This window comes from Lycorma delicatula, chromosome 1, assembly GCF_047948215.1.
Source record: "Lycorma delicatula isolate Av1 chromosome 1, ASM4794821v1, whole genome shotgun sequence".
In the NCBI taxonomy this organism is placed as follows: domain Eukaryota; kingdom Metazoa; phylum Arthropoda; class Insecta; order Hemiptera; family Fulgoridae; genus Lycorma; species Lycorma delicatula.
This window is the reverse complement of record NC_134455.1, coordinates 139,999,559-140,012,124: the sequence shown is the minus strand read 5'-3', so window position 1 is coordinate 140,012,124 and position 12,566 is coordinate 139,999,559. Positions and strand designations below refer to the sequence as shown.

The following is a 12,566-nucleotide window of genomic DNA, read 5'->3' as shown; positions in this document are numbered from 1 at the left end:
AGAACAAAATAACAATATTTTATAGTTGAGTGGATACAAGATCTGCATGTGAATTGAAATTTGAAATGTTTTAACTCTTTACAAACCACATTTTGTATGTATTTCAATATAAAGATCATTGTCAATATTAAACTGAATGAATTTTTAGTTAGGAGAGATAAAATTACAAGCAAGTTAAATATATGCCTTGCCTTTGCGTTTTTTTTGCTCATTAATTTTTGTAAAAATCTACTTGCTAGGAATTTCATATCCCAGACAGAAATGTTTAAAAACTTTAAAAAAATTAGAAATATTATGAAAATTAAGGAGATAATTCATTTCTAATAAGAATAATTATCATTGATGAAACATAAGTTATAATTTTCAGCTTGAGAGTAATTATCAGAATTTGATATAGAAAAATGTCATCTCCCACAAAAAATTTCAACTCATTTTTGTGCAGTAAGGTTAATGATGATAGTACTTGTAAAATCAATCTTTTACCCTCGTCAAAAATATTAGATTATAAATAGTGAAACCTATTATAAGATAATATGAGAATTGAAATAAAAAACTCAGTAAAAAAATGAAGAGATATGGTAACAAATACATGACTTTTCTTCCACACAATGCTCAATCTCATACAGCCAAAACAGAAGACTCTTTTGTAAAAAATAATGTTAGTGTTGAGCAGTTGAACTACCAACCTTATAGTCCTTAACCTGACTCCAAGTAATTTCTAATTTTTTGGCCTATTGAAGGAAAAGCTGAGTGGATGCAAGTTTAGATCAGATAAAAGGCCCTGAAAGTTACACGAATTGGCTATGCATAAGATCCAGAAATTTTTTTCCATTGCTGAATTCAAAATATCATTAAGAGAATGTTTTTAAAGTTTATAGGAGTGGAAGGAATATGAGAATAAATAACCATCATTTTATTCTTTTAACTAAAGGTCCTGTTCTTAAATATTAAATTTCTTCTTAAGTAGTGCTTCATTTGTTGATGCCCCTTCATATTTCTCAAAGTAGTAGATGTTTCAAAGTAAAAAATTAAGAAAGTAATATTTTGATTTTTTGTAGTACTGTTACAAAAAATTTATTATATATGTTAATTTTTTTTTTATTTGTGAGATTTACTAATTTGTTATTACAATTATTATTTATCCATTCTAGGCTTTTTCCTTATATGAAGATGAAATATCTGATAGTAAATGCCAGTTGGCTGCTATTACTCTGCTAGTTGGAACATTCGAGTGTATGACATGTTTTGGTGAGGAGAATGCAGAACCAGTGCGAACTCAGTGTGCACTTGCTGCTTCAAAATTGTTAAAGAAACCAGATCAGTGTCGTGGTGTGGCTACATGTTGTCACTTATTTTGGTCTGGAAAGACTAATACAGGTGAAGAGGTAAGAATTACAGTTATTGAATTCTATCAAATAGATTTGTATATGAAAAACTAAACATGAACATGAATGCAATCAACCCTATATATTAAAAATAAAGTATAGTAACGTATATTAATGATGTACTGTTTCCATGATCAAATCTGCTGCTTCATCTTTGGCTGTGTACTGATTACCAGCAGAATTTTTTTTTTCACAAACAAAAGTAAGTAAATTTATGGTCAAACTTGTAAATTTAAGCTGAAATATTGAAGAGGAATAGGCTAAGTATGTCTCATATAATAGTATCATTGTATGTCTTGAATAATAATAGAAAATAAGTTCTCCTTTAGCATCTTATTCATTTCAGTTTGTCAGTATACAATGCACACATGAGCAAGTAACATATAATTTTATTAAAATGTGTTATTTATCTTTTGTTATTTAGTAATTGTTAAGTTACATCATCAAACAGCTCTCAAATTGTGAAATCAGGACTCTATTTTTTGAACTGTAATTATATGTGGTGTAGCAAAATGTTCAACAAATTTATGAGATGTACAAGGAAAAACAATCACATGGATAGAAAATAGTTCTGAATTTTATATTATGAACATCAAAGTCTCATCTTCATTTGATGATACTTGTACTAGGTCAACATGAATTTTACTCCCATCTTCAGTTGATGATACTTTATGTAATGGGTTAGTATGAAATTTGTATGGACTAAGATTTCACAGTTTCTGTAATCTTAGAGTTTTCTGACATTGATGATCTGTGCTACATGTAATTGTCATGTTCCATTCAAATACTGAAAAGAGTGTTTATCATTGTCGGGATGCTGACAATGGAGGAAAAGAATACATGTCTTACAACCTGTCTGTCTTTTCTGACATGTTACCTGGATGAAGAAAAAAAATGTTTAAATCGTACTGTAACAAAAGATGAGACTTTATTGCCAGTTTTCACACTTGTTATTCAAAGTAATAGACATAACAGTAGAAACACGTGAATTTGGAAACAACAATAATGTTATTATTTAAAAATATAATTGTTTTCACTTTGAACTCTAAACATGCTAATACAATCAAAGATTAGTCTTCTTTTTTTTAGAAGCTAGCATACTGTTGGAATAGAATATTTAATGGTTACCTTGGCCTAAGCTCATCGTACAATAAGTGTATTAATTTTGCTTTCTGTCACTTTTTAACTTGTGGTGGTGAATTTTTTTTTTTTTTACTAAAAATAAACAATATTGTGATGAAGTAGGTAACATATAAAAGATATTGTTGTGTGTTCAGGCTCAATCAGGATATTGAGAGATTGACAATTGAAAATGTTTATATAATTACAATTTATTAGTTTAAGAACACAAATAAAATAAAACAAAAAAGTAATAATAATGACAATAAGAATAATAAATGGCAATAATAAACAACTCACAATAATAATCAGAATATTAATAATGACAACAGCAAACAGTAATAATAAATAAATAAATAAATAATAATCATAGTAATCATAACCACAATAATAATATAATAAACAGTGATCACATACAAAACACAATTTAAAGTAATTGTCATGATTTATTTACAGGTAGTTATATATTGAAAACCAGAATTCAGACCCATTGACAAAAGACATTAGCATAACCGCTAGTTTTAACACTTTTAACCATTAGTTTTGTATTAACAACAATAGTACAATAGATAAAACAAGTATAAAGTTATTTTATTGCAAATACTTTTGCTGTTCACAAATAAAACTACCCTAACAATTTAGGATTGAAATTTAGTTCATTATCTCTTTCAATTATAGTCTAATAATAACTCACCAAACCATTTCTGGTTTTCATGTACTGGAATTACTGGGTGACATCACCTTAAATGCATCGAACCTGCACTAGAAATTTGCTTCTTAACTGACCTTCTCACAGAATACTCTCACTTCAAATTCGCATAATAGCTCCTCTTTTAGAACTCTATCGCAGCACTCTCTCACAGACTGACCTTGTAGACTCTCATCTCGCTGAGTGATTGTTAACTGGTCTTTCCCGGAGTATTTATACTCCTATCCTCTTTACCTGCAGTACCAGAGCCAACTCAAAGCGTGACAATGACCGTCTGCCCTCACATTTTCCCATGAGATTCGAAATCTGGGTCCGGTAACTCTTCTCATGGAACAACATTTGTTTAGGTGTGTTAGTGGGCAGTACTTCAAAGGACGATTGTTAAACGAACCTGTTAGCTTTACCAAAAAGGATTTCTTTTAGCCCCTTTCTTGATTCCTCCCATTATTATATTTTCTACTACTTTCTTCTTAATTGGCAGGAATCCATTATACTCAGGTCCATTATACCAGTCTTGTTACATTATATAAAATAACACATCCCAGGATTGATCTTCTCAATTGCAGATCCACAGTCATCAAACTTATTTAATATTAAATTCATTTTACAGTAACAAATAACTCACCTTACCAAATAAATAATAAAATTGTAGGTGTAATAAGACTATATACTAGAGTGTGAGTATGTTTATATATGTCAGGGATAGTATGTATTTGTTAATGAATTTGTAGTTTAGCATCCAAGCAGTGTTTAATGATTATTATCAATAATAAATTAAATAAAAATATCACTTAATGTTTATTTTTTCAAGAATTCTTTCACATTAGAGCTTTCACAGTGCACACTGCTTCATCAGGTTTATTAAAACTAAATTTCAAAAGGTAGGATGATTGTTAATTTAAAAAAAACTCTAAAATTTAAAAAAGAAGGATATTACTCCATGTTAGTCAGATTGTTAAATTTAACAGTCTGAAAAATTACATCATTCTAGTACTAGACAGCATAATTTACATAATGCTCATTATATTATTCAAAATTTCAAAATATATAAAAATCTAATTTCAAATAAAAGGATAAGAGATTTAAAGAATATGTTTTAATGTAATAGGTATACTATTTAATACAAACTGAAGATGCAGGAAGCCTTTAAAACTAGTTACTGGAAATTAATATAGTAAATTTAAATTACATAATTACTGTGTTGTGGTGGTTTATATTTCATATAAAATTAAATTTTACTAACTGGTAAATATGTTGATGAATTATTTGAATATTAAAATATATTTTTGTACAGTAAATTAAATATACTGTATAAACTAATGATCAGTCTTGACAAATATAAATGTGATTAGGAGTTTGATTAAGACAATAAAAAAAAAGAAAGCAAATTGGATAGACAACATCCTAACATGATTATTATGTTTAGAAAGTAATAATTAAAGAAAAGATTGCAGGTGTGAAAGAAAGAGAAAGAAGGAAGATAGCAGTATTGGATAATTTGAAATTGAGATAAGGATTCTGTAATTTAAAATAAAAAACTTAGGACAGACCATCATGGAGAATGCTGTTTCTTGATACCTGTCTGTTGACAGTTCCACTAAAGAAGAAATTAAATTGTTCTTTATGACTGAATTTTGTATCGTATTTTATTTTATCAATTTATTTAAAATATGATTTATCAAAGTACTGTTTTTTTTTTAAATGATTGTTCATTTTTTATAGATTCATGATGGTAAACGGGTTGTTGAGTGCTTGAAGAAAGGTGTTCGTATAGCAAGTCAGTGCATGGATTTATCAGTACAAACACAGCTGTTTGTTGAATTACTAAATCATTATGTTTATTTCTATGAAAAAGGCAATGAACATGTAAGTTTGACGCAGTATCATTTTTATTTTTTTATTTCATGTTATTTCTTTACCTTATTTTATATTGTATTAGATAACTGTAGTTAATATAAAGCTAATGAAACATATATATGAGGGTAGGGTGAAAAGTTTCAGGTCTGGATAAGGAAACTACATTTTGATTTATTTTTCAACATAGTCCATTAAGGTCTATACACATAGACCAACATTCCAAAGATTGCTTATGCCAATTTGGTATGCCAATTTATACAAAATAACCATCTACAGCGGCCATGACTGGTCAAAACTTTCTTCTCCCCAAACCATTTTTTTAGGTTAGGAAACAAGTGAAAAGTCACTGAGAGCCAGATCAGGTGAATATGGAGGGTTTTGGAGCAATTCGAACCATAATTCATTGATTTTTGCCATTGTAATGACTGATGTATGATCTGGAGCTTGTCTTGATGGAAAAGCACTTTTTGTTTTGCTAAAAGCAGTCATTTTTTCCTAATTTCATTACTGAGATGCTACAGTAGAGTCACATATTCACCATTTATTGTTTCACCTTTTTTTAAAATATTGAAAATTATTCCACATGCATCCCGAAAAACAATTGCCATAACTTTTTCATGCGAAAAGTCATTTTTTTTTTTTTTTTTGAGCAGATTGACTTTTTTCAATCCATAGTTCTGACTGCTGTTTTGTCTTATCTACCATCACAAATTGACTTAAAATTGCTCTGTATTGGGCAGAAAGAGCTTGAGACAATCGCTTGAAATGTTTTTTGATACTGTTTTTGATAAAGCGTGAACAAACACTGCACCCATCTAGCGCATAGCTTGTTCATGCCCAAATGTTTATGCGAAATATTTAGCCTGCATTCTGTTCACAAGTCTACAGACAATGCTAACTCATTCACTGTCACTAACTGATCTGCCAAAATAATTTTATGCACGTTGTCTATCATTTCTGGTGTAGTCACTTCAGAAAGGTATTCATTGCATGTTTCATCACCAGTGCATGTTTGACCCATTTTAAAGTCTGCGACCCAGTTTATTTGATGGAAAAGTTGTATTTTGTAGTTTGGAGACATATTGAGTTTGAAGTGGTATTTTGGAGAAGTTGTTTATTATTTTATGGAGAAGTTGTGAACTGTTGTATTCGATGGAGAAGAGTCTCCCAGTGTTTTATCAAGCTCTTCTTTAATTTCCTTTGCACTAAGCCATTTAAAAAAAGTATTTAATCACTGCAAATATTTCCAGGTTTTTTCATTTTCCAAATAACACCCTAATTCTTAATTTTTGACTGTAAATATTATACTAAGTGATGCAACAACTTGAAACTCCTATAGTAAACTAATGAAGAATGGAATTATGTGACGCTGTCGAGAAATTAAGCGTACTAACGCAATCTCTGTGTGAGGCTGGGAACTTTTCACCCATCCTCATAAGAAACAAAACTGTTTAGTGAAACAAATGTTGAATAAATAATAGTTTTATAAATAATACGAGGGTAAATCAATTATTATCCACAATATAGTTATAAATTTTATTGCAATACAAATAGGAAACTTACATGTACATCATTTTTCAACATAGTCCCCTTGCATTTCAACGCACTTGGTCTATCGTTACACAAGCTTTCTGATGCCCTCATAAAAGAAGGTTTTTGGTTGAGCTGCGAGCCAGGATGCACCACTTCTTTCACTGTTTTGTCTGAGGTAAATCGATGGCCCCTTAATGCCTCTTTGAGTGGACCAAACAAGTGATAGTCAGAAGGAGCAAGATCTGGACTATACAGAGGATGAGCCAGTACTTCAAAGTTGAGTTTCTGGAACGTTTCAGCAGTGTGGGCAGCAGTATGTGGACGGGCATTATCATGCAACAACACAACACCTTTCAACAGCAGTCCTTGGCGTTTGCTTCGAATTGCAGGCTTCAGTTTGGCAGTAAGCATCTCACTGTAACGTGCACTGTTTATTGTTGTGCCCCTTTCCTCATAATATTCCAGTACTGGGCCTTGTGAGTCCCAAAAAACCGTAAGCATCAGTTTTCCTGCAGATGGTTGGGTCTTGAACTTTTTTTGCAGGGTGAATTTGGATGTTTCCATTCTATACTCAGCCGTTTACTCTCCGGCTTGTAATGATGGATCCATGTTTCATCACCAGTGATGATTCAGTCTAAGAAGATGTCCCATTCATTACCATAGCAATAGAAATATTTTTAGCAGATGTCCAAGCGCATTTGTTTATGCAACTGTGTGAGTTGTTTTGGGACCCATCTTGCACAGACTTTATGAAATCCAAGTCTATTGTGGATGATTTTGTAGGCAGAACCATGACTAATTTGCACAATAGTTACTCGTTTGTCTAAGAAAACTATGTCACGTGCACGTTCAATGTTTTCCTTGATTTTTGTGCCGTTAAACGTAAATGCTGTTCAATGTTTTTTGTGGCGGTAAACGGTCATCCAGCTCCTTCATCGTGCGTAACACTTGCGCGACCATTTTTGAATTTTTCAGTCCATTCGTAGACACTCTATTGTGGCAACACACTGTTCCCGTACTTTACCGAAAGTCTTCGATGAATTTCGGCCCCTGATACATCTTCCGACCACAAAAAACAGATCACTGAACGTTGCTCTTCTTTGGTGCAAACAGAAAGCAGAGCAGCCATGGTTAACGGCAGGGCAGCGATAATGGAACTAACCTAGCAGCATCAAACCTGCACAGACATAACAATTAAACCATGCATGCGTCATCTACGCAACACGACAGTACTACCAACATAAACAAAAATATAACTAAATTTCGGATAATAATTGATTTACCCTCGTAGATATTAAAAGTGGACAAATTCTGTTAAATAATAGAATTTAAATAAATTTAAATTTTATAGAAAAAGAAAATTGCTTAAAATCTACCATCAATTAAAAACTGGGTGAGGTAGGTTTCTATGTAACCCAGCTCCTTTCTAGACATGGTGAATTTGAAGCCTACCTGCATCGATTTGGCAGGAGAGTGTCTCCTCTCTGCAGGTACTGCGATCTTGAGGATACCGTTGAGCACACCATCTTACCAATGCCAGCGATGGGATGTGGTAAAACAAAATGTCAGGCAAAGCTGGCTTTCTCCGGAAGAAACAGTTCCGTACATGTTGACTGGAAAAACGGAATGGGACAAGGTAGTACACCTAGCTACTAGAATCCTGAAAACTAAAGCAAGAGAAGCTAGAGAATGGGATAGAGCCTGATTCAGGACCCAGATCAGTAAGAGGACTGAAGATCACCAGCAAGGAATCAGAGTTCCATACACAAGACCTGAGACTCAGGGAAGAAAGTGATTGAAGGTGAAGGGGCGAAGGACAGCCCCCTGTGGAGCCGTCGTGTGTCTGCACTTGTGCGAATGGGCAACGGTGATGAAGCACGGGGACTCTGGACCCCTGGACCCTAAAGGCACCTCCTGAGCCCGCACAATGATTAAACTGCAGGACCGACCCCAGAGGAGGAGAAAGGTGAGATATGAGTTTTAGTCGGTAGGGTGCGGGTACACATAGGTTCTTAATAACATCTAGCCGAGCCCATGCGAGTCCAACACTCCCCCATTTATGGGGGGTGCATAAATGGCATTTCTCAGACTCAGATGTTGGTGTCATCAACAAGGTGTGTTTTCTGGTTAGTTTCCACTATAATTTTCCTTCCAGATTTTTCCTACCCAACCCTACTGAATTAATGTCAGGGTCATGTTATCTTCATAATTTTTTTTTTACAGAAAATTTTGTACCAGTCCTTCCATCTAGTTAACCACGTGCCTCTTGCAGTATACTCCTTACCCATTTTTTTGTGCTAAATTTCTAGTTTTTTGTTATAAAATACTGCTGTTAACAGGGACATTCATTAGAGCTGGCCAGATTAAACTAAATTAGTTGAGCTTCATCCAATGTCTTAAATTTTCCTTTGAACATTTTATTTCTAATTTTACTTTTATTTCCGATTGGATTGCTGTTTTTAAATTAAATTTACCCAATTTCTTTAAAGTTCTGACTTAAACTGCAATTCTTATATTGGTTTGTTTCTGATAACTGGCTATTTTAATAAAACAGCTAAATAAAAGTAACTGGAGTTGATATAATACCTAGAACACAAAACTAAAAAAATAAATTGATACGGGACCAGTGTACTGCAGAAAAGCAGGTACAGTGAAATGTTAAGTTGAATTCTAGTCAACTATTTATGGTAGGCTGTGAGAAGATATCTCTATCTCTCTCTTTCTTTCTTTCTGCAATTTTGAATATAATAAATGACAAAAAATTAAAAATTGTGATCTAGTAAACTGACAAAAAACCAATGTGAATAGAACCAGTTCTTTATTTGCTCATAATAAGCAGTTGATCAGAATTTTTATTTTCAATTTATAAATTATTCAGTTTCCATTTAACATTTTAAGAAAAGAAAGAATTGTAAAGCATTTAAGGAATAAACTTTGATTTCACTAAGTAATAATTGAAACACCAATATTAAACAAATGACAGCTGTTAGATTAACTGGTATGTGCAAAGCATTTATTCCTCTTACATGTTTGATTGTAGCGCAGCAGAAGGTAGAATAACTTGCCAGAGTCACTGTCCGTGTTCTTAAACTATAATTTTCTCAATTTCTTCTTTTTGTTGATATGCATTCCCGTTTTATTTGAGGTAACTGTGGTAATGTTAAATCAGGTATTAAGTAAAATTTTTTTTTATCAGTATGTATTTTCTTTTTATTTTAGGTAACTGTGGCCATGTTAAATCAAGTAATAAGTAAAATTCGTGAAGAATTACCAAATTTGGAAGCAAATGAAGAATCTGAACAGATTAGTAAACATTTTACGAATACAATTGAACATTTACGTAATCGAATGGAAGGTCCAGAATCTGAAGGTATTTCATATGAGGGTTTGGTGTTGTAATGTAACAATATTGTTCATTGCATTTTTAAAAATGTATAATTAAAAAATAGTAATATTAAAAATAAAACATAATTCTAATTCTAAAATTTGTAACATTGATTTATTTATACAAATGCATATACTGAAATTAATGTTTTTAGGATTCATATTATTCCTCTGTTCTGTTAAATTATATTTTAAATGCTGTTAATATAACTTCCTAGTACAGAATGTTGACATAAGAAATATCTTATCTTAATTCTATCATGAAAGTACTTTCACAGGATGTCACATCCTCAGTCATGATTAAATTATTTAATTAAACTGCATATTAAAAACTTAAAAATACTAAAATAAAACTATGCACATGATGTAAGGTTTTCTTGCATTACTGTAATATTATAAAGAAAATTGCATATTAATTTATTATATGAATTCTGCTATTTTTGCAGTTTTTAAAAGACTGTCTCTCTCAGTTAAAATTGCAACAGGTAGCAGCATTCATATAATAAATTAATAAGCAATTTTCATTACAAAATTACAGTAATGTAACAAACATTGCATCATGTACACTGTATATTTTGGTGTTTTTAATTTTTAACTTTTTAATATGCAGTTTAATTAAATTCAATCATAACTGAAGATGCAAGATTCCACAAAAGACACATAATAAAATTAAGATAAGATACTTCTTATCTCAATATTCTGTACTGGGAGATTTATAATAATAGAATTTAAAATATATATGCATATGCATATATTTATTTTGAATTATAGTATATATTTGGGAGTATATATTATAGCATAAAGAAAACAATGAATTTGTGGGTGAGTGGAGTGGAGTGTGTGTGTGTATATACATTTTTTTTTATAATTATAATTGTTAAATATTTTTATGGATTAAAAGTAAATATTGTTGGCTGACATGAAATGTTAATAAATGGTGTAGTGTTTAAATACAATTATAATTCACCTTTCCTGTGAAAAATAAGCAAATAGAAAACAAAGTATTACTCATTGAATCAGATCATTGTTGTTTAGAAAAATCTTGACAAAGCAAGAATTTTTTCGGTCATTGTTTTTTTTTATATTGTAGATATTTTTAAGATGTATTCTATTCAGTAACTGTAAAAGATTTATGTCAACTTTTTGTCTTCTACAAATTTAATTATTGCTTTTAGAAAATGATTAATTTAATTTATTGTAAAATATGTCTATTTAATTAAAAGTAATTTCCTTATTGACTTTATTCAGTTCATCACTCCTGTGTGATGAACTGTTCATACATACTGTGTCAACACAGTTCATACCTGTGTTGAAGGTCCAAAATTTGATCCTCGATAATGTTTGTACATTCTTCATGGCAAAATCAGATTACGTTTTTATATCCTTTCAATTTTGGGTCTTCTTTTTTCTTTTTCCACTGGAAAGAGGTGGTACTTCAGTTTTCTTGGGAATTCAACAATAACTCTAAAAAATATTGTATTTTGTAACTTACACATTTGGCAGCCTGAATTTCCTGTCTAATAATTGACAGGGTGGAATACTACTTCAAGATACAAAAATTCCCTATGTTATCTAATACTAAGATGATATGATCTTATAAATTGCTGTTTTTGTGGTGCTTTCCAAAAAAAAGCATTTAATTCAAATTTTACTGGCCTATTATTAACTTCAAATTTTACTCTTAAATTTCTGTTACAAACTGTGATAGGGTCTGTTATAGAAAATATTTTATTATTCCATTTTCTATCCTGTTTCTCATGAAGGTTTGTAAACTCATACACGTTTCATTACAGATTAATGATATTGCTTTGGCAGAGTTACTCTAAAACAGTATCATCACCATCCATCCTATTATACCAACATTGTGTTCTTCTGAGGTTTAACTTGTATTTAAATAAAAATATTCTGATCATCAAATGTCGTTTTTCAACAGTTACTCCATGATGGATTTTACACTGATGGAACATTGCTAATGTTCTTATTTTTTTCACCTTTATTTGTGTTCTTTACTTTTGTATTTTCATTGGCATCAACTGCTGTTTTCATTAACCACTACAAAATACCAACATGCATTAAACTCCTCCCACCATCCTTAATTTTGGTGATCTATGGAAACTAGTTAGAATTGGGGTGTTCATATTTTATCTTGCTTTACATCATTCAGTTTCCAAAATGTTAGTGGTATTTCAGCATAAGATACTGAGGGATGCACTTTCTCTTTTACACAGGACTATTTTATATTCTTAATACTGTAGTGTAGAAATAGATAATTTCTGACTTGGCCAACATGTCTTTTGTCATCATGTTTTTCTTTTGAAAAAAATTGTTACTAACAAAGACAGTTACTATGTTAATTTTATAAAACATGAGTATATCTTTGTTGAAATAATAAAACTTTGGCATATGGCAATGGGATTTCTTCCTTCCTTAGATATGAGTTTTTACATGTAATTAAAAATTAAAAGCATGATTCTGTTAATCTTAAAATTGATTTAAATCTGAATGTCAGATATTAAGTTTTTTTGAATGAAGATGGCAGAGAGGGACACTTGCATAAAAGTTTCAACCAGTTAACCATA

General features: G+C 31.1%; 1 protein-coding gene across 3 annotated transcripts in view; it reads left to right on the top strand.

The window, feature by feature from the left end:
* Positions 1–10,088, top strand: part of Vps35 (Vacuolar protein sorting 35) — a 67,269-nt gene extending 57,181 nt beyond the window's left edge. For all 3 annotated transcript variants that reach the window (XM_075362564.1, XM_075362555.1, XM_075362546.1), the window contains 3 exons: positions 1,152–1,385; positions 4,936–5,079; positions 9,823–10,088. In XM_075362564.1, coding sequence (XP_075218679.1) covers positions 1,152–1,385; positions 4,936–5,079; positions 9,823–10,002 — 558 coding nt within the window. In that variant the 3' untranslated portion in view covers positions 10,003–10,088. The remainder of the gene's footprint in view (positions 1–1,151; positions 1,386–4,935; positions 5,080–9,822) is intronic.
* The last annotated feature ends 2,478 nt before the right edge of the window (positions 10,089–12,566 follow it).